Here is a 22,636-nt window from a genome sequence, read left to right as displayed (position 1 = left end):
TCTTGCATGAACATCACTTTTAAACCCTGGTTTAACAATCTTGTAGTGTGAAATTCTCATTAAAATAGGGTTAAAAGTTGCCTTAACATCAGGGTTAAGTGTAATATGAAAGATATTTGGTCAAAACTTGATTAAAAAAATGAATTTATTTACATACAAATTATTATTTTCCGAAGTGCCCTTTTACATCATTTTCTTTTGGAAGACAATGATATTCAAACATTACAACATAAACAGCTCGTCATGGCACTGATCAACTGGATCTGGACTACAAAGTTAATATGCACCTGTCACAGTATACACAAACACTAGAAGACTGAATAGTTCAGAAAAGAACGTGCGTGGCTCTTTCAAACCTCCTCAAAAGTCAAGAAATCTTTTGCATTTGAAATAAATGGAACCTCAAAAATGATTTCCACTTCAAAACATGAGTGAAACATGGCTGAAATGTATCTGAGCAACACATTTGAATTTGTTTCTGATAATGCAGTATTGTACAGTTATTATACTGTAGACATTATTCATTCATATTTCCTGGTTTGCACTATTAAGCATACAAAAATGTGTGGCAGAGTAAAAAAAAAAAAAAGCTTTCTTTGTGCATCAGAAAATATGTTTGTGAATATTCAGACCTAAATTATATCTACCAGGCTAAAAAAATATATAATAATATTAATGACAACATGATAAACAAATTCAAAATAATATTTACAGTAATGGACAATTTTCACAGATCAATAGCTCTGCAGAGTCTCAAATTCCACAGAAAAGTCCTAAAATCATATTTTTGCTACATTCAAATGTATTTTAGCGTTGTAATTTCAATGGACACTATTGTTGCATTTATGATGATGATGAAGGTGTTTCGAATTTCATTTCCACTCCAGTTAAAACCTTATGAAGGTACTGTTGAAATTTAGGGTCTCCAAAATCAAGTGAAATGTGAAATAGTCTGTACTTTGGTCATTTAAATGGAAAGGCAATAATCACAGATGAGGAATCCTGTGGACAAATTCAACTAGCAAAAGTCTTTACATCCACACTTGAACAGTGAAATCCTGGACATGTTTGGGACGCACTGAAACTCCTATTGGCCCTTTAAAAATTATACTTGAGGACTCTTAAAAATGAGGTATATCAGCTTTTGCCGATGTTAATTCAATGTGTGGACAGCTGACGATGAATTTGACCAGGTTGGAGTCCAAGTAAAAGTCTTTTAGCTTAAACACACTGAATGTTAGAAACACATGAGTAGATGTTCATATTTCCGTTAATGTGATTTTGTATGCTTCTGCGTAGTTCTCGATACTTAGGATAAACGTGTCCTCATTAGAGTAGTGCTCGATGATATTGTCATCCATGTTCACCAGGATCCTGCAATGGAGAGAATAAACAAAAGTCAAAACGGACTTAATAGTTGTCATGTGAATTTTACTGTACATACGTACTCTTATGATGTAGTTTTTTTTTCTCAATCAATTGCTTACCCTTTCTTGCTCTTCTTGTAAATCTTGACCATTCGGTCAATGGGAACACCATACTTCTCAGAAATCTGTTTAATATGAAAGAAATCATCAGTCAATCGTTTATCATTGCATCACACAATTACAATGATTTGATTTCGATTATTTATAATAAATCATAAAATATGTGTCTTTTTTTATTGATCTGTATAGTTTGGTGATAATTATTTTAAAAATATGCTGAAGACAAATAACTTGAGGGACAATTTTCACCAGGAATTAGATTGGGATCCGGCTTTGTATTTAGACTATTGAAAATGGTAAAGGATTTTATTTTGATTTTACTTTAAAAAAAAAATAAAAATTAAAATGATGAACTGTTGCATTTGACAATCAGCACAATGGTTGGGTAATTTAGAGTAGAGCGCCCCCTATATTAACAGATACTAACTGCATCCATGAGTCCTCTGAGAGTGGGCGTCCGCAGCATTAGAGCATCAAACACCTCATCTGACTCCTTCCTCACATACAAGAGCACTGAAAAACATACAACCATGGAAATAGTATAGTTAAGTTCAATCACCATACATCTTTCTTTAAAATAGACATAACCTAAATTTGAAATATGACATTTCTGTGCTACAATTAACACCAAAAATTACTATTTATTCCCATACATACAGAATTCCATAGAGGCTTCAGGCTTTTCAATTATGTATAGTACAGTAGAAAATACCAACACAATCTTATAGCAATTAGTATCCATTTTTCGATTTGCCAAATTGGTGACTAATTCGTATGAATTTGTACATTTCTCAATTTTAACGTGACGATTATGTTTAGGAGTGGGTTTATGGGGTCATGGTAATTTTTTTTTTTTAAATTGTGATTCACATCGCACAAATTCATACGAAATTGTCACCTGTAAAATAGTTATGCTTTTTGGAAAAATACACACTTCAGCTATAAATGTGTATATGTATAGCTCTGACCTCTCTTCTGTGTCTCCTCTCTTAGCTGTTTATGAGGCGGTGGACAGAAGTCATCCTCAGATGACCGGAACATCCTCTTTACCAGCACACTTCTAACACAAACACACAAACCAATACAGTGACTTCATGCTTCTCTAAACTGACCAATCAGATTTTACACAACACTGTTTTCTACTAAAAACGGAAAACGTTTTGGCTGTTCATTAACACGACAACAGCGCTTTGAGGGCCTGCAAACGGTTGAAAATGGGTTTCAAAAATGCAAGTTTTGCAACAATACCGTTATTGTCTCCGTGTAAACTACAAAACGTGAATTTGTGAAAACGGTGACGTCATGCGCAAACATATGTTCAGTCTATAGGTGCGTAGTGTTTCTTTACAAAGTGGCATAGCCAGCTACTGGTCTGGCAGAATAATACAGTGTTTTTAGTGTATTATAACAAAATACACAATTTATTTCTGAGTCCTGTAACTTACTCTAATGTTATGTAGGAAATAACATTCTTAAATCACTACAACTCACTACGTTTTACACTGAATCATTTCTTTTACATTAAACATTAGTGTGGATAGTTACTTCTATTAATAAATATTCTTGAGGATCCCTATATTTTACCATTGTGTAGCAAATCTGAGGTGATGTCATGTTCATTCATTTCTGATACAAGAATATCTTTTTCTGGTTTACAGCTTAAATATTGAGAAAAACATCAAACTCACCCCTCTCGTTCAATTTCCTCTGTATTAAATGCAAATACCTGCAAAAAGTACAAATTTTGGAGTTTTATCTCCTTTAAACATTTATATACTCAAACATCTCTGTAACATTCAGAAAAAGCCTCATAACAGACACTACAATGACCAGTTCAGCAGATGTCATTCCTAATAAACAAATGTCACCAAGTATCCAAGATACTCGTATGCTTCATGTCAGGTTTTGAAAGGTCAGACGCTCTCTAATAAGTCTTCAGTCTCCTTTAACACACAATGGAACGCTAAGGTCTTCAGGACAGTTCTGTAATGAGCCTCTACAACCTTTTTGAGATTTCAGGAAGCAAACGCTGTGAGGGCAGACTAGGAGACTGCAATTAGGGTCGTCTGCAAAATGGCAGAGGATGCTTAACACAAAAGAGCGTGTGATCTGGTCATTGAGTGTGTTTTCCATTTCCAGACTGACTCATACCTGGCCTGCCCTCTGTAAGTTTCCAAAGTGCACATCGGGGATAAAGAGAACCGGCTGAGCATCCAAATCAGTCATCATTTTAAAGCAGGTGGCGTCACACTTTTTCGGGAGATTAACCGCCCCAACGCCTCCATCCTTTCCTAATAAGATTTCAAAAATTGTTTCAAAAATTCATTTGAACATGTAAGAATAACTGTTATTGATAATAAAAGTGGTGACTCATCCCACACTACACAGGTTTCTGTCCAATCAAATGCTCCCCAATACCAAATGCCACGGATTAGAAAGTGGCACATCATGATTAATGGGTGTGATGTAACTAAAGCCTCTTGATTATTTAAAAAAAAAATGGACATATTTCAATAGAAAATATGTCAATACAGGAAAGAAATTTCTTATCAAATAATTTCTTGTGTACTTAAAAGCTTATTTTTATGAATTGGAGATATTAACTTTCAGTGCTTCAGACCTTTTGTCTTCTTGCGGTTCTGTTTCCTCTCCTCATCTCTGATCTTCCTCTCCGCTCCCTGTGCCGCACAAACACAGACAGAAAGACATACAGAGGAGAGAAATTAAATGACTGCAAGGGCTGTGAAACGTAACATTAATTAACAACCACAAGGTGGCGCAGTTACTGAGTTTGAAGACCAAGAACACAGCATAAATGATTTCAGAATTCAACTGGCCCACTTAAGCTGTAGGTAAAAACACTTCACTGCTTATTAGAATAAGTGATCATGCATGCAAAATAAAGGAACAAGTTAGCATTTTTAGCATCCTGAAGAATTGTTTTTTTAATAATTAAATGCCTGAAGGTTTGTGATTATTGTCACATTTTATTCAATGACATAGGCCTACTGTAAATACATTAGTAATAACCCCTTGTGATTTTTTAAAAGCTTTTACTTATATCTTAAAAAAGGTGGTTACTAACAACCGTCTAAATGAGACTACAGAGGCTGCCTGGGACATTAAACGTTATAACGACGAACAAATAAACTACTCACTACTCATCTACTCACTAGTTCCCTTTCATAGCTTCATATAATAATTGCACTATTTTAACTCAAACTTTCAGGGAAAATGTTTCTAAATAAAGACTGAAAGAGCTGTCGAAGTTTAATGGTGGTGACGTTAAAGTCATGCGACTGCGGTGTAGCCTACCTTTAGCTTTTTGCTTCTGGCAATTGTATTTAGGCTGCAAAATTCATAAAAGTTGTGTTCATTTTTTAATATTATCATGATTAACAAAAGTGTAAGAATCATAAACTTTAGTTGGTCACAGAGCTTTTTTTCTGCAATAATCCAAAAGCCATATTGTGTTTTTTGGGAACCAGAGTGATGTGAACTCTGAAAATATGTCATCACTGCAGTTCTCCATTACTGCCGTCTTAACAGTTCTCCATGAGTGCTTCCACATATACAGCATATTTTGGGATACTATTATACAAACAGATTCAGTGCTTAAAGGTGAAGGTTCACCTTATCACAGAAGACCTTGATCTGGCAGTAGGCTCTGTGCAGGGGTTTGTTACTGCGGTTGTTGTAGCTGTAGGTGTCTATTTGAATCATCAGAGGAAGACCCTTCACCCCCTTCTGAGAGGAGAAATCTGTGCTCAGACAGTTCACAGTGATGAAGATCTAACAATCAGAGAAAAAGGACAAAAACAGTTCAGTTCTCCATGAAAATTTATGTTTGCAAACAAGCAAATAAACTAAATTTTGTGTCTGTCTCTGCCACTACACTAGCGTGTTGTGGGAGGTTTGTTTATGTAATTTATGTTCAACACTTTGCATTCAAATGCACATGTAACAGACAGTTGCATAAGAACTTCCATATTCATATTTTCTAACAGCTTTGACCTACACAATCCTGACCGTTGAAAGAGCACCTTGTTTTTCACCCACCAGCCACCTACACACGCAAAACAGGTGCCTGCCTCGACACGTCTATCTGTACCACTGACTGCTACAGAAAGCAACGTTCAGACTACACACTAAAAACTATGCCGTTTCACTCCGATTGAAGTAAATATTAATTTTATATTGATTTAAGACCAAATTTTTATCTTAAATGTCATCTTTACATGCAGTTCTAGCCTCTGCTCCTCAAAGGTTTGGAACAGAGTCTTGCTCACTAAATATTTATGTGGTTAGTTATTAACAGTTTCATATAATCAACCATTACCAATGCCAGAGGACAAGAAAGAGGCCATCGTTAGGTGAAGCATGCTACAACTCGGCATGGTAAGAAAATGGTATGAACTGTACACTTGTATGCCGTAGGAAAATCAATGATTGATCATGAAAAACGTTAATTACATGTTTACATTTTTTGTCCAAAACATTTCACACTGATCGAAATCTAACTGGGCACATTATGAATTAGAATTGGGACAGCAATTTGGCTTAACACTACAGACATTCAAAGATTTGAGGTCAGAAAGATTTTATTCAGCAAAGATGTATTAAACTGATGTCAAAAGTTACAGTAAAGACATTTATAATGTCACTAATGTTACATTTCTATTTCAAAAAAAAAAAAAAATGTATTCTTTAGCTTTTTATTCCCTAAAGAATCTTGAAAAAAATTATCTTGGTTTCATTCAAAATATTAAGCAGCACAACTGTTTTCAACCTAAAAGTTTCTTGAGCAGCAAATCACCATATTAGAATGATTTCTGAAGAATGATGTGACACTGAAGACTGGAGTAATGATGCTGAAAATTCAGCTTTTCCATCAGAGGAATACATTACATTTTAAAATATATTATAATAAAATCAGTTATTTTAAAGTATTACTGTGTACCACTTGTAAAAGAAACTGACAATTTCCACGCTGCAACAAGGACATAATTTCCACCTCACAGATCAATGGCTCATGGAGAAACTCAGTTTATGGCTTCCTCCATTCCAGCCTGCCATGATGAGAAGAGCTTTGAAGGGACTTGTAATAAAAGTTGAGAGTATGTTAGGTCAGAGTATGAGATGCTTATCAGATCAAACTGAGAGCATTTCACACCCCACTGCATGCACACCCCATTTTAAACGAGCTTGGACAAAAAAAAAAAAACACAAAAAAACGAATACACTTATAAATGTGAAAAGGGCGGCTACACTAAGACATCATACAGTCCATATTAATAGGTATTACCCGTATGAGTTGGCCCAATAAAAAGCAAATGTTTGCGTAGAGAGCTTTAGTTGAATATAAGCGAGTGTTTGAACTGAGCTGTATTGCAACAGATGAGCCACAATGGGAGGGCAGGACTCTACCTGTGAGGCTGGGAGTATCTGGACTCAGGTTTGTGTGCATTTGGCCGTGTACACAGACCTGGTCCATCTCCTACTGTCAGTAGCATACAGGTGAAACCTGAGACCATGCACAGAAGGAAATAGAGGTTTAAATTAATAGAGAGAACTGGGGAAGATGCAGCAGGTTATTGTGAATCCCAAACGTCACGCTATACAGGGCTCTTGGGGAGGGTTCAACAACCGGGGAGAGAGACTAATGCGTGTAAAATACACATATCATATGTCGTAACACTCCACCCTGTGTCTCAATAACATTTTGTGTATCGCACACAATGGTGGTAATACGACTGAATAAGAGTTTGTGACAAAACATAGATGTGCTGATGTAGTCAGACTGAAACTGAACCTTCAGTTGAGCTAAACAACTACACCTGCCAATTCATCATCCATGATGACCATTAAATGCAAGCAGGATGTCCATTAAACCAAAACACACACTGGAGAACGTATTCATTGTAAATTTAGTGTGCCACGTCTGAACCACCGAGTAAAGTCTTGGTGCTAGATGATTTACCTTGGCCTCCTCATTCACGTCCCAGGTAAAGGACACAGCATTGTAAGCGATTTCTTCAATATTCCCAATTGTGTTGAAGCTCTCTTTGTAGTCAGCTGTAGATAGAACAGGAAAAGTCAGTTATCATCCTTGCTGGAAAGAAAAACAAAACACAACCAGGATATGTTGTGTTTTGGATACAGGTTTACCAGGTATGGTAACAGCTATGCACCACAACACCAAAACTAACCTGCATAAACCAGTCAAAACCAGCATGCAATTCACTCACAGGCTGATACTTGTATTGGGGAGGCATGTACATTATCATACAATTTGTTTGGTATATGATTAAGTTTAGGGAGAGATGTAATAATTGTCAGAACTGGGTATATGAACAGCTCTGACGAGTGTTGAACAATCGCAACATTAAAACGTTGTCTGCCAAAGCAAGCAGTGTTAAGCTTGATAAGCTGAGTGTATATGAAACAGCACCCTTCCACGCTAGATAACTCTTATCTGTTTATGTAAACAAACACTTGCTTTTTTAGTAGCCGCTGGATGGGCTATTTATGACCACTCACTTTAAACATGTCTGTGATTCAGTCTACACGTCATTACTTTATAGATTTATAAAAAGGACTGGTGATCTCATAACTGCTTCAATGGCTGGAGACAGCCTGTCTATGCTAGCTTAGGGCAATTAACTTTACATTCTTGACTGGTCCAGCCTAAAAATATTAGTCAAATTGCTAAGAAAACAAATAGAACCCATTTGTCAACAAACATTATCATTTACGGCAGGGATGGGCAACTTCGGTCCTGGAGGGCCACTGTCCAGTAGAGTTTAGCTCCAACTCTAATCAAACACACCTGAACAAGCTAATCAATGTCTTCAGGATTACTAGAAAGATACAAGCATTTTAGTTGTTAACAGGAGCAAAACTCTGCATGACAGTGCAGTCCAGGACAAAAGTTGCCCATCCCTGGTTTGAGGTATCATTCATTGCCATACAACAGGTTACACACATGCTCATTATGAAAAAGCTGTACTGAAGTCATTGCATGTACAGTATGAACTTCATCGCCTACATACAATCTACGTTTTTACTGAATTAACAGGGAGGGGAGATTATAATGACTCTTGAAACAAAATTTGTTCAAATCCCTAACCCTTCGTATGATTGGTTTTAATAGAGGTGATTTCCTATGCTAATTAGACATTCTTTCTTCAGTTATGGAACACTTTGTAATTTAATAAGCTGTCATTACAGGGGTGTATATATCCATGTTAAGTAAACCAAACACCTGTCTTACTTTGGGATAACTTTGGGATTAAGAAGGGCAAAACTCTTCCAAATGGACTGCCTTTGGGTGGTTTACCAAGCACACCCGTTGATGCCCGTAAGTGAGCTCCTCCCGTTAAATAGCCCCATTCAAATCCCAGCTCTAGTGACATGGCCCCAAGCTTGAGGAACAATCCCGCCTCAACTGCTATTCAAATCCCAACTGTGCAGGTGTCAGGTTTCAGTCACTGTCTCCTCTACTTGGCTTCAGCATACTGCCGTATACCATGTGCCCAAAGGTCTGTCCACCTCACCAATCCACCAACATTTACCTTCCATCCCGTAGCACAATGTTCACCTTAAAGTATCTCACCAAAACTGCCTCTATTTTTGTCTCATGTTAGAGGGCAGGTTTTAAAAAAAGGATGACTTTTTTTCAGATATTCCCTCAGGGTGCTCCCAGGATTTTAAAGTCTTGGGGCCAAATCTTGACAAAGGACATAGCAGAGCGTCTGATTACTGGAGATGAGGGGAGGACAAGAAGCAACAGGCTCAGGATGACTGTTCTTTCAAGGTGTGACAAGACCGAGAATAAGATGTGAATTGTTTGGGCTCATAGCTGCTCCACACCAGGTGGACTCGACCAATTTTGGGCCTGTATGTTGTTTAGTTTTTTCTTTCTCATTCAACTTGAAACAGAAGCTGGGCTAGTGATCTGAAGGTCACAAGTTCAAATCCCAGGTGGGGTAACTCATGGAGCTGGAGAATAATTAGGATATTCTAACACAATAGTTGCTCCAACAGTACTATGCCTGTAATAAAATGTGCAGCTGTGGATTAGAAACCATCATTATTTGACTAATAACTAATTAAAACCACAGATTTAGTAAGAAAGGATATATGTCCAAATACTTCTGTAAATAATGCTGTAACTATGTATAGTATCTATAGTAATCTGTGTATACCAGGGATGAGCCGAAGCCTAAATCCGAATTCGGAAAGGTACGAAAAATAAATAACGCATTCTACAGAACGCCTAATGGGACATGGTTAGGCTTGCTGCGGCAGTCGGTTACATTACAGTACATCAGATTTCACTTATCATGTTAAGATAGTAAGGAGAGATGACTAACAAGATGATGGCAGAGGATTTGGTGCGCAACAGATCCTGAGCACCATTGACAAATATCTTGTCTTTTAAAATGTGTGGTCAAAGTGAGCAGTTATTTAAAAGTGATTTTTAATAACTTGCATATTGATAGCGGCTCCCTGATGCCGGCAAATTACATACAATAAGTTACCCAACTATATAATTGCAAGAGAATGCAAGAGCATTGTTTTTTCCATCACCATGTCCCGTTAGAGGCTCCGTAGAATGCGAAAAAAAATTCTACGAACAAGGTATTCGGCTTCGGGCACATCTGTAGTGCATAGCCATTTAGCAACCTAGTACCCTTTAGCTGAGATGGGAAAAAACCAAGAGGAACCAATCTCCTGAAAGCCCTGAGGGCTTATGGGATGTGAGGCACCATCAGTCTTCAAATTAGTGGTGAATGCACAATGAACCATTTTTAAGGCAATAAGTACTTTATTCATAGGGCGACTCAGACCAAAGAGTGTTGAGTAGTACTGTGGTTAATGCCCTGGTGGAGCAACAGTTTGAAGAGAACCTTGCTGCTGACATACTTATAGCTTTCTACCTGTTCTATTCTGTTTAATGAGGGGTATTCAATCCTTCTCCAGGACCAGGTTGTTTAGCTCCAACCCTTATTAAACACATCTGAACCAAGTTTCAGGTGATCAAGGTCTTCAGGATCAAACTTCCAGAAACTCCCAGGCAAGTGTGTTGGAGCAGGTTGGAGCTAAACTCTACAATACATTGGTCCTCCAGGAGCAGGACTGGAAACCCCTGGTTTAATGGCACAAAGTAAATCTATTGCCCCCTTAAGTATGCTGTACAACAAACTATATACAACACATTATATACAACTAGATTATGCTCTTGCAATACATTGGCCAAACCACATATGCCTGCATTTGCATACTTGTGTAGAGCAGTGGTTCCCAACCCTTGTCCTGTAGTATCCCCAATTCTCCATAATCAAACACACCTAATTCAACTCATCATCTCGTTTGTACAGTGTCTCTCAACCCCGGTCCTCAAGGACCCACAGCACTACACATTTTGTATGGCTCCCCAATCAAACACACCTGATTCAGATCATTAGCTCTTTAGTAGAAACTACAAGACCTGAAATGGTTGTGTCAGACAAAGGACACATTCAAAATGTGCGAATAATTTAGCTGGAATAAGCAATTCCTGATTTCGGCAATTCCTGATTTAAGATCAAGATTAGACATTGAGCACAATAATGGAGAGGAAGCCTCACCGATGTCTAGAACCCTCTGCTTTGCAGTGTGCTGGCGAGAGTGCCAATACTTCCAGTATTTCAGCTGCTCATCACGGTTCTTATCTTCACTGAATACAACCATGATGACACTCTGAGAAAGGAGGTTAACAGAGGTTATCACAATCCACTCAATTACTTCATGTCTATTCCGAATGATCAAGAGCTGACTAGCATGTTGATAAACTATTACCATAACAAGAATGGACGATATAGTCATACACTACTATTCCAAAGTTTGGGATTTTTTAATGTTTTTGAAAGAAGTGTCTAATGCACTCCAAGGCTGCATTTATTTGACCAATAATACAGTAAAAGCAGTAATGTTGTGAAATATTATTATAATTTAAAATTATTCTTTTCTCTATTTAAATTATATTTAAAAATAGAATTTATTTCTGGTGAGAAGGTTGAATTTTCAACAGCAATCCCTCCAGCCTTCGGTTATCACAGTTGAAAACAGTTGTGCTTTCAAAAAAAAAATTTTTGTCAGACACATTTTTGTCAGGATTCTTTAATGAATAGATGGTTCAACAGAACAGACACGTTTTGTTTTATAACATTTTAAATGTATTTACTGTCACTTTCAATTTCAATTGCTGAATAAAAGTATTAATTTATTTTTAAAAATCATACTTACCCAAACTTTTGAAAGGTAGTATAGTTTTATCTACAAAAAATCTACAAAAAAGAGCTCTCAATAAAATACATATGACAATTAAATCAAAGCTCCCAAATTAATATAATTCAATGACATTACATTGTTACATTATACCTTCCTAGTTATTTCAAATATCTGGTTTGATAGAAGAACATCACTCACCCTCACTTTGCTGATGGGATGTCGGAGGCGTTTATTGGCACTTGTCTCATTTAGTGTAATAGCGTAGAACTGGCCCTTGTTCAGATACGTCATAGGCCCCTCACCCTGTTTCTGTCGCAACGACCTGCTGGCCTCTAATGTGTACTGGAAAGTGTCTCTGTTGTAGAACATTACAACATGTTTTTCAGTTATGTGAGAGCTGATTCACCATGATAATACAAGCCTATTGGTGTATATAAATTCTGTATAACACTTACAACATATCTGACTGGTCAAATATGAAGTCATCAGCTCCAAGCGACGATGGGGGGTACTTCTACGTCAAAGAAATTATCATCCATTCATTTGCTTAATACATCAAGGTTTTATGACAAACAAATATTCCTTATAATATCTCACCTCATTGCTGTCTTCTTCATAGGTGCTATCTGGACTACTGCGATGGTCATCCTTCCTATATCCACTATGACATACAGCTGAGGTGTCGAACGAGTGGTCCTGTTCACAGATGACCCGCATCTGTTCCTCTCCTTCTGTCCTGTAGTGAACTCCCGAAGCCATGAAAGCAGGAGTGTACACCTCAGCCTTTACCACAGCAGCGGCCCCACTCTCTCCAGCCGCCACGCTGTAAAGTTCCCGTTTGGTGTCCTGGTGATCCGTGTTGAGTGTCAGATTAACGGGCACTGATTTCAGTACCTGCACATGATTATCCACTGTCTCCGGCTCCATTTGACTGCTGTTTCCCACTGTAGTGTTTCTAAGACAGTATATGAAAGCATAAAAGATTTCTTGTGTGCAATTTTTTTGTGTAGACATGTGAAGGACATGTACAGAATTTTTCCTCTGATTTTAACCCATCCAGGTTAGTGCACACACTTTGGGAGCAGTGAGTAGTGAATACATACACACTGCAAACCATGGACACACACACACCCGAAGCAATGGGCAGCAATTGGGAGTTATGCTCCTTGCTCAAGGGCACCTCAGTCATTTCCTGCTGACATTGAGTATCGAACCCGCAACATTCGTTACCAGTCTGACTCTCTGACCATTAGGCCACAACTGTCCCTTTAATAGTTGAAATAAGTCACATTTTTAATCCATTTATTCAACTCCATATTCACCATTGTTTTAATAATTTCACTGACCTCTTTCCCAGTTCCTCTGAAATTTCAACCACTTTGCTGATTGGTAAAACTCTCTTATCTTTGGGCACCTGCAGAGGATACAACATCAATATACAGTAGTGCTGATAGTATCATAGGCACTGTTTCACTAAAATTGTTTTATTGGAGATTTATCACTTCATAGAGATGAAATAATTGACTTATGAAAACTGAAAACTGTCTGATTACTTTCCATCAGTAACTTAAACATGAGAGCAGCAAAAAAAGAAGAAGCATAATTTCAGCATATCCTTACTATGCTTTTATGTTTTGGGTAATGTAAGCTATGAAGTTATATATTGGTTGCATTGACAATTAAATAATTATCTTTTTGTTCATTAGTTGTGGATGAAAAATGATGGAAAGTGGAGGTGTAGAAGTAACCATGTGACACTTTTTTACAGTTTATATAAGTATTTGCATCTATTTTAATTATATATAAATAATCATATTTTCAAAATGTATTTATTCAAATTACTTAAAATCAGCATAAATCTCATTGTGATAGCGTCTGAAGCACATGTGAAACTAGACCAATCATGATTGGTGCTACGTTTTGACGTAGCCTGTGACAGTGTACAAGGAAGCTTACAAAAGCACGTCAGAACACAACAGCGTTGGCTTCTGTTCTTCAGCAAGTGTTTCACAAACTTCTGTGTGAAAGTGCTGCCTTATTTATTGTGTTCTGTCTAAATTTATATATATATTATCTAAGAAATGGTGAACAAAAGGCAATTTAAGCAGTGTGTGCCTCCCTGCCCAAGATACATCATGGGTGGGGACACTCACGAGCTTTGTGTTCATTGCCTGGGAGCGGAGCATGCACAGGCAGCTCTCAACAATCCGCTCCCGCCTGGCCCTCATCAAACATTTCCCCCGGGGTACGGGTCCCGCGTCCGCCGGAGAGTCGCAGTGGTTCAGATTGTCGGGGTCACAGATGGAGCTGGCAGAGGAGCTTGAGACGGCTTCGGCCCTTTCTTGGACCTTGCTTGCCGGTTCCAGTGCTCCTGCTCCGGATAGGGAACCCCGCTCTGCAAATTGTTATCGCTTAGGGAGATGTATATCCCTGGGGACAAGAATGTTGGGGCAGACATCCTGTCGAGGCAGGGGCTGAGGCCCGGGGAATAGAGACTCTATCCTGAGATGCTGGAGTTAATCTGGAGGAAGTTTGGCCAACCGGAAGTGGCTCTGTTTCCATGTCAAGAGACAACCCACTGTCCGCTGTGGTTCTCCTTCATGCATCCAGCCCCACAGGCATGGCCGAGGTGGCGCCTCGGAATAAGTCTACTGCTGGTAGCCCTGTTCTGGTCGATCCGAGTCTGGTTTTCAGATCTCATAGCACTCCTCGAAGACGCTTGGGAGATTCCATTCAGGAGGGACCTTCTCTCCTCCGGCCGGAGCTGTGGAAGTTATGGGTCTAGCCCATGGGGGGGACCAGAGTGGTGTTGGTCTCTCAGCTGAAGTTGTTGAGACCATGCTAAACTCAAGAGGTCCCTCCACAAGTAAACTGTACACCATAAAGTGAAATGTATTCACATTATGGTGCAGAGAGCATCAGTTGGACCCAGTTAACTGCCCAGTGGCTTCAGTACAGGAGTTTCTTCAGGATCGCTTCTCTGGGGGTCTTTCCCCCTCCAGATTTAAGGTCTATGTGGCAGCCATAGCTGCATTCTATGCACCATTAAGTTATAGACCTTTATCGTTACCACTTGGTTGTAAATTTCCTTCCTGCGTCTCATGTCAGTGTTCTAGCTTGGGACCTGGCTGATGTTTTGGAAGGGTTATGCCTGGCAACCTTTGAACCCATTGAGTCTGTGTCGGAGAAGTTTTTAACTTTCAAGATGGTTTTCTTGCTGGCATTACGTCCCTAAAAAGAGTGGGGGACTTACAGGCCCTTTCTGTCTCCCCATCCTGTCTGAAGTCCGCTCCTGGGAGAGTGAAAGCCATTCTCTAACCTAGACTGGGCTACATATCTAAGGTGCGTACTAACTAGGGATGCACCGATCCGATACTCAGCATCGGTATCGGCTCCGATACTGCCATTTTTGCCGGATCGGGTATCGGTCAGACGAGGCCGATCCAAATCCGATATTGTGCGTCTACTATTCTGTGTTATAGTTAACCCAAAAAGGCACAAATATTTGCCCCACAAAAGGCACAAAAACATTATAAAGCACCATAAAGTTTTCGTGCACTATCTTATAAGTGTTCTGAAGCCATTATGTAGTATAATGTGAGATATAAATTAATATTTAAGTCATTAAATTCAAGATCACGTAAACTTTTTCCCTCTGCTGCGGCTGTCAGTCATTCTCCATTCAGCATCAAACGGCGCGTCACGTTCGGGTACGACAGTCAACATGATGAAACTCTCTCCAAGATGATTCAATGTTAATATTATTATACTTGATCTGTAGATAAAGGTCTATGGTTTCGCATAAAACAACTTTATATTGCTGGACTTTATTGCTGTAACTAAATCATGTTACTTTCTACCGTGTGTCTGTTAGATCACAACACTGGAGTCAGAGCACTATCATTGTTCTTCACGCGCACAGTAACTGATATTTAAAACTGTTAAAAGAAAAGGCTCAATAAACTATTGCATAGATAGATACTGTATAATACTCTACGCTTCAATATGTATTTCCTTTGTGCTTTGAACTTTTCAATGCGGACTCGACGTGCTGCGCGCTGTGACTCCGTGGCGCTTCAAGCGCATCATTCTGCGCTCGGGATGCGCATAAGCGCTTTGTGCCGCACTGTACTGGAGCCTTTTGCGCAATGAAGGATTATTAATAGCCTTTCTTGTTCTGTCCTATCTATCATATGTTGCTGCCTCATTAAACAGCTGTGCTATACATTTAAAACATGTCTCAAATTACATAGCCTAGGCTACTATAAAAAATTATCTTTTTGATTTTTGTTATCTTGTTTTTCATGAATGTATTTTACAAAAATATAAAGAGTAATGTGTAACGTTTTACAAGATTTAGTGTTACACTTATTGTCTCTTATTTGTTCCCCACTAAATGTTTTTTTTTCACTAAATGTTCAGATTTTATACAATTATTGTGCACTCGTGATATTTCTAGACTAGATTTTACTGCTGAACTATCCACTAATCTAGTTTATAATAGCATTTTTGTCATATATTATGATCATATATTTTTTGGATTTGTTGTTTTTCTTTATAATGAAGTTGTCTGTATTAAGTAGATGGTGTTTAACTCACAAAAGAGTGATTATCAGTTCAACACACAGTTATTGAAATTCTACTTGATTTTTTAAAAAAAACTGCGCTGGTATCGGATTGGTATCGGTATCGGCCGATACTCAGAATTTTGGGATCGGATCGGATCGGTTTTGAAAAAGCGGTATCGTTGCATCCCTAGTACTAACGTGGCTCGGTCTTTAGTCTTGCAGGCCTTCCATCCACCACCTGTATCAGTGGACTAAGATAAGCTTCACCTGCCCTGTTAGGGCTCTAGAGGCCTATGTGCATAGGTCCTCTCTTTGGAGGAAGTTGGACCAGTTACTTTGTTTTGGGTCGCCTAGGATGGGTTCCCCATCCTCAAAGCTGTCTATTACAAATTGATTGTTGAAGCAATCTCGTTGGCTTATTCTGCAAATTCCTGCCTTCACCTCTGCTAATCAGGGCTCATTCTTCTAGAAGTATGGTATCTTCTAAAGCCCTGTGTTCGGAGGTTTCCCTTCAGGAACTGTGTGATGCGGCAGGCTGAGCTTCCCTGCACACTTTCATAAGATCTTACAGTCTGGATACCTGGATAGCTTCACACCAGGGCAGGCAGACATTAGTCAGCATGGCGCAGTGGGTATTCGTTCCCCATAGTGTCGTCTTCAACGCAGCGCTAGTTCCCTCGAAAGGGAATGTCTCGGTTTATGACTGTAACCCTTGTTCCCTGAGAAGGGAACATTCTGTAATCCTTGTTCTCTGAGAAGGGAATGAGACGCTGTGTCACTTTGCCACACCTCCTGAATGCTAGAGCAGCTTGCTTCAGCCTATCATAGGCTAACGCTGTTGTGTTTCCGGCATGCCTTTGTAAGCTTCCATGTACACCATCACATGCTACTTCAAGATGTAGCACCAATCAGTATTCATCTAGTTTCACACATGCTTCAGACGCTATCAAAGAATGGGAACAATGGTTATAGTCTTAACCAGAGATGGTTTACATATAATAAATTGGATTTATTGATAATAAATGTATAAACCTGGTAATTGTGCATTAAAAATAGGCCCAGTTACTATTCACTTTCATTGTATGAAAAGAGCAGAGTGAGCATTCTGATGAACTTTGTGTTTCGCCAAAGAGAGAGAGGTTTCGAACACCATAAGGGTGAATGAATGACAATGTAAAATAAAAACATTATTATTATGATGAAAGTAAGAGTCTTAGCTGATGACACTGACCTTGTAGTATTCATAGAGGAGCCCCAGGGCGGCAGCACTGTCTTCATCTCCATTTATGCTCATCATGGCTTTTGTGGCCGCAGTAAGCGGATTCTCCAGGTAAGACCTCCAGGCCTCATCCTCACTGGTGTAGGCCCGACGCTGGTGGAAGGACGTCTCATTGGGCACCACTACAACCAGCCTCTTACTGGGACACACACACACAGACATAAAACAGTATATCAGCACACTAGCAGACAGAAACACAAACATAAATGATCCAGCTGATAAAGCTTCATGTAAAAGCTCTATTTTGCATATTGATGAAAACAACCCTGCACACTGTGCCTTTTGTGAGTGTGATGTACAGTGTATTGATGACAGAGAACATTTAACCAAACAAATACTGATCACAGAAACTTCAAAAGTCCTTCTGCATTTTACTGCCTGACAGACAACTAGAGCTAAAATGTATGACACATGGCATGAGGAAGTACAACTGCTGGCTTTAGAGTATTTTGATGTGCGAGTCTCCCTATTTGATGTCCCAACTTGATTTTATATTATATCAAATATATATCTGGATACTTTCATTCTTCAGTATGAACAAGATTTTCAGTAACATACAGAGGCCCCAAAGAGTTTTTGGATACTTAAGCCATACCTAAAGAGAAATATACAATAAAATTGAGGCAACAAAAATTGTATAATGTCTAAAGTCTTACATATATATATAAAAAAAATGTTACTACACATTTATTGAATGGTTATGCTCTTTTAATTAATCTTGACATTTTATCTGAACATCATTTTTGAGATTTATTCCATATGAACTATTTTGAGGGTAAATAATTCATTGGATAATAGTGATCTGTGAATTTATTTTGTGTTGGATATAAGGCATTTGTCTATTTAAAAAAAAAATTGGGATATTTTGTGAATGGAAATTTGTTCAAATTCATATGGAAATAAATATTAAATGTTTTTATTTTGAAAAGAAAAGTAAGCCCCTTGTAGTATGTAGAAAGATGGGGGGGGAGGGACTTCAAATTTTGTGCTGTAACTATATAAAAAAATTATTATTATGCACACTGTTTTCAAGAGGGGCATCTTACTACATCTTCTTACCCAGCTTAATGCATCTAAGGTATATATTTACATAGATATATTTTTCAAAGCCAGCCCAATTTTTCTGGGTTGGGTTCACTTTAGTTTACTAAAAATGTTCTAAAAAAATTGAAGTCTGTAGTAGTGACAAATGGTGTTTTCACAACACATATTAGTAAACCGACAGCTCCACACATACAGTGACAGAGTGTACTCCTGTGGGGTCTTTCACTTGAACATGCATGGTATATAATAAGGTTAAGTGGGACACTTAATCTAATTCATCTTTATCGTTATGTGTTTGTTCTTCCATAAACAAAAACAAAAAAATCAGCATATGGAATGACAAAATAGGTTAAGTTCCTAAGTTTTGACAACTTCAGAGGATTATTTGGACCACAGTGTAAAATGAGGCAAGTATGTTCATGCAAATCAAGTTATGACCATGTGAGGTTATATTAATATATATATATATATATATATATATATATACACATTAAAAAAATAGTGTGACATATTTTGATGATAAGGGAATTACACCTTTTTGTATTTACCTTTTATTTACTTTTTATCTGTAGTGTGGGTAATTCAGCTATTTAATATAGTTTTGTGTGAGGAACTAAACCATCTGAAACATATTTTTATGCACAAAATAATTATCACAAAGTTTCCAACTTTAGATATATTCACCCAGTAAAATTGGTATTACATCCAACAGCCCTAAAGAGAAAACCAGTAGTCCATTTACGTATCTCTTTAATAAACAAAAATGTTTTTAGTCACCACAAACAAACATATATAAACGGGTTGTTATTGTGGATTAGCCATTAGACATGCACACTGTATAGATTAAAACAATTAAAAAAAATCGATTTAACACAATCGTTTCAAACTTCACATTAAACAAAAAATCTTGAATTAAAACAAAAACAAAAACGTTGTGATAAACACTTCTACATTAAGATGATCCTCAATGAGCGAAATAAACGAAATAAAACAGAACACAAATGCTAAAAAAATAAATCTTTATTTTTCGTCAAAAAATAATTTAAAAAAACTATGGCGAATAAACCTTCCTCTTTAAATAGTAAATAAATGAGAACTAATCTCACATAACTTATATTCAAGGTGTTTCCTCCGTGAAAAATGGCGTTTTGACCGCAAAAAAAACTTTCCCTCTGTGGTGGTTTTTATCTATAAAAACAACAATAAACCAGACAAAATCTGTATAATTGAAAGCGCCGTTAACGTAGATAATGCGACTATAGAATTAATTTTTTTAGAGTTTAAAGAGAATATTTAACTTTTATGAAAGTAAAGTAGCCTAAACATGCAGAATGGAACTCGTTGACGTTCCGATACTTGTGTTGAGGTAATGGAAGATTGTGTCGCAGTCATGACTCTTACCTGTCTGTCTCCTGTGACATATTTATCTTCCTCCGCGGTTTTTCCTTGTGAAACTGGACTTTCAAGTCAGTGCAGGTAACAGAAGACAGAGCACGAGTGAGAGATGCCAGAACCCGGGCTACAGGTATATCGACTTTTCCCCTTTCTGATTAGCCTATTTCTCAAGGGCTGAAGGAGCAGGTAAAGCACCTGAGCACCCTGTCCCGTCCTAGTCGGAGATTTTAACGTGTAGCCTAATTTTGAGTTTCAAAAATATATTTTAAATCTTTATAACTGGTTAAATCCACGTTTAATGTTCGAATTGTTTGCTTATAGACCTAGCCTACAGGTAAACTTTGATGTTTTTTTCCCCCTGTGTAAAGTATTTGGGTTCGAGTAGGGGCTGGTCAGCGCTCTGATTGGTCGAGGTGAGGAAAGGACCCTCGCTGATTGGCTGGCGCGTCAGAAGACAGGTTAGAAGGCCCACCTCACCTGTAACCATAGGTTTGTGTAGATTACTAGAAATGAAGCGCAGGATTGAGAAAGCCTTTGTGTGGTTTCGGGAAAACAAGTTGTCTGTTATTTATCCGTTTCCCTTCATTAGTGAAGTATAAAATCTTAATGTTTGGTAATGACTTTAACCAAATATTTAAGACTGAAGGAAGCCAAATGTAAAAGTATGTTGGAAGAAAATCCTATATTGGTTGACAACTACTCTAAATATTAGAGGGATGTGTCTCAATGTCCACAGTGGTTCTTTCTTATCCACAAAATGCTGGACTAGTTTAGCAGGTGCAATGAAGATGGACTATCCAAGAAGATGGAAATCCAAAAGGTTTTCAATTCACAATTGCATCATAAAATTAATTTAACATAGGCTATGTTAATATTAGAAACACAGTGTACAGTCGACTTGTTCCGCAATAAATAACACACATCCTATTTTGAATCTTAAGAATTCAAATCATCAAGACCTGACACGCCCTGAAGATAAATAGTAGTCAGTCAATATTAGGTCCTTAAAGAGGTAAGTGCAATTTTGTGTGAGAAAAATTCAAGTGACATTTCCCACAGTTTCAGGCCCTGGAAAATCTTGTTTTGTTCCAAGTGTCAGGTGTGAACATGTAGGCTAAATAGTGACATCACTCAACGACAAAACATGGGAAATAAGACACTGCTCATACAACTTGAAAACACAACAATACCTAGCCTATTACATGGAAAGTTGGCAACATTGATACCAAACATGATGTAAAGAATGATATATTACTCAAATAGTATCAGTGCTGTTTTTTAAGTTAAATTTCACTAATGCTTATACCTTTATTACACTGTTATTATATGTTCTGCTCTAAAACTTTGGCACATAATGCAACACATTTGCGCTAAGGACATGAATAATATATCAAATTATTCAGATTGTTGAGGAAAGACTGGTGGATGAAAACACCATCCTCTGGACTTAAATTGAAAATTGAGCTAGAGCCCAGAATATTTTAAAGACTTGAGATGGTTACACAACTCAAATTTTCTGAATGTGAATCTGTAAATAAAATTATTTTTCTTAATTGAAATGCACAATATAGCCTACTCAATGTTTCTACCACTACTATGGAGAGCTTAATAAGTTGTTTACCCAATGTTATTGTCTTCTTAATGAACCTATTGTGATAGAAGGTAATGTTTGCCATTACCCCTTCTAAACAAACCAATTTGCGGCAGCTTTGGTAAACCTTAGGTCATTGGAGTGTAAACACTGGGCATCCATTGTGAGGGAGTTTGAGGACTGACACCTTGGGCAAGCAAACACAGGCTTTTGTTTTGAGCATAGCCCAGTCATTCAAGAGAAGCAATAAAAAGCCTGGGCCAGAGACAATGGGTTCCTGGTTTAGGTCAGGTAAGGGTACTGGAGCTGTGGGGCCAGAATGAGTCTGATAACATCTCCACGGTCTGCCTTCTCCTTAAGACCCCTGGCCTGACCTCATGCTCTCTGGATGCTCACAAAAGACCACTGAGACTCCTAACAGTACCAGAACAATGAAGCAAAGGACTGACTTCTTTATCATTTAAATGCAAGATTCTTTCAAAGAGATGTAATGATATTCTTGACCTGTTATTAGTCTGAACTCTATGAAAGTAAACAGGAGGCACATTTACAGTAGTGTTACTTTAGTATTATTAAAACGATTATAGTATTATTTTGAATTAGCTATTTTCAAATTTGAATTTGAATTTTTATGCTAGGTTTTTGTCAATTTTGTTATTTTGTCATTTTTGTTAGTTTTAGTTTTTTATAAGCTTTGATATATTTTTATTTCAGTTTTATTCATTTTAGCACTTCAACCTCAACTTATTATCAGTTTGTTCAAAAGGCAACATTTCTAATATTCTAATAATTTTTTTCAGGTTTATTTCAACTACCAAAAAATGTAATTTGGTTTTAGTTTTAATAGTTTTAGGTTTTTGTTACTATTTATTTTAAGGTGTGCTTGTTACATTGCATTTATACATTTAAGTATTGAGCACAATAATAATTTAGTTTAAGGTTAGTTGTATGCATAATTTACTGTTATTACTATAGTAAGTACATGTAACATAATGTA

The 22,636-nt window shown here is 37.6% G+C and overlaps 1 protein-coding gene across 1 annotated transcript; it reads right to left on the bottom strand.

Moving 5' to 3' along the window:
* Positions 1 to 127: 127 nt before the first annotated feature.
* Positions 128 to 20,412, bottom strand: grhl2b (grainyhead-like transcription factor 2b). Its single transcript, XM_077196568.1, has 16 exons — positions 20,055 to 20,412; positions 17,562 to 17,748; positions 13,109 to 13,176; positions 12,360 to 12,717; positions 12,218 to 12,276; positions 11,961 to 12,117; positions 11,120 to 11,231; positions 7,468 to 7,562; positions 5,121 to 5,279; positions 4,108 to 4,165; positions 3,639 to 3,778; positions 3,176 to 3,213; positions 2,456 to 2,547; positions 1,915 to 2,000; positions 1,488 to 1,552; positions 128 to 1,374 (listed from the first exon to the last, which is right to left on the bottom strand). Exons 1-16 carry the CDS (start codon positions 20,072 to 20,074, stop codon positions 1,260 to 1,262), a joined length of 1,809 nt encoding a protein of 602 aa, XP_077052683.1. The 5' UTR covers positions 20,075 to 20,412; the 3' UTR covers positions 128 to 1,259.
* Positions 20,413 to 22,636: the final 2,224 nt, after the last annotated feature.

Source organism: Siphateles boraxobius, unplaced genomic scaffold, assembly GCF_051911475.1.
Source record: "Siphateles boraxobius isolate OS27281-9 unplaced genomic scaffold, OSU_SipBor_1 35, whole genome shotgun sequence".
Classification (NCBI taxonomy): Eukaryota; Metazoa; Chordata; class Actinopteri; order Cypriniformes; family Leuciscidae; genus Siphateles; species Siphateles boraxobius.
Note: the sequence above shows the minus strand (reverse complement) of the source record. Positions and strands in the feature narration are given on the sequence as shown.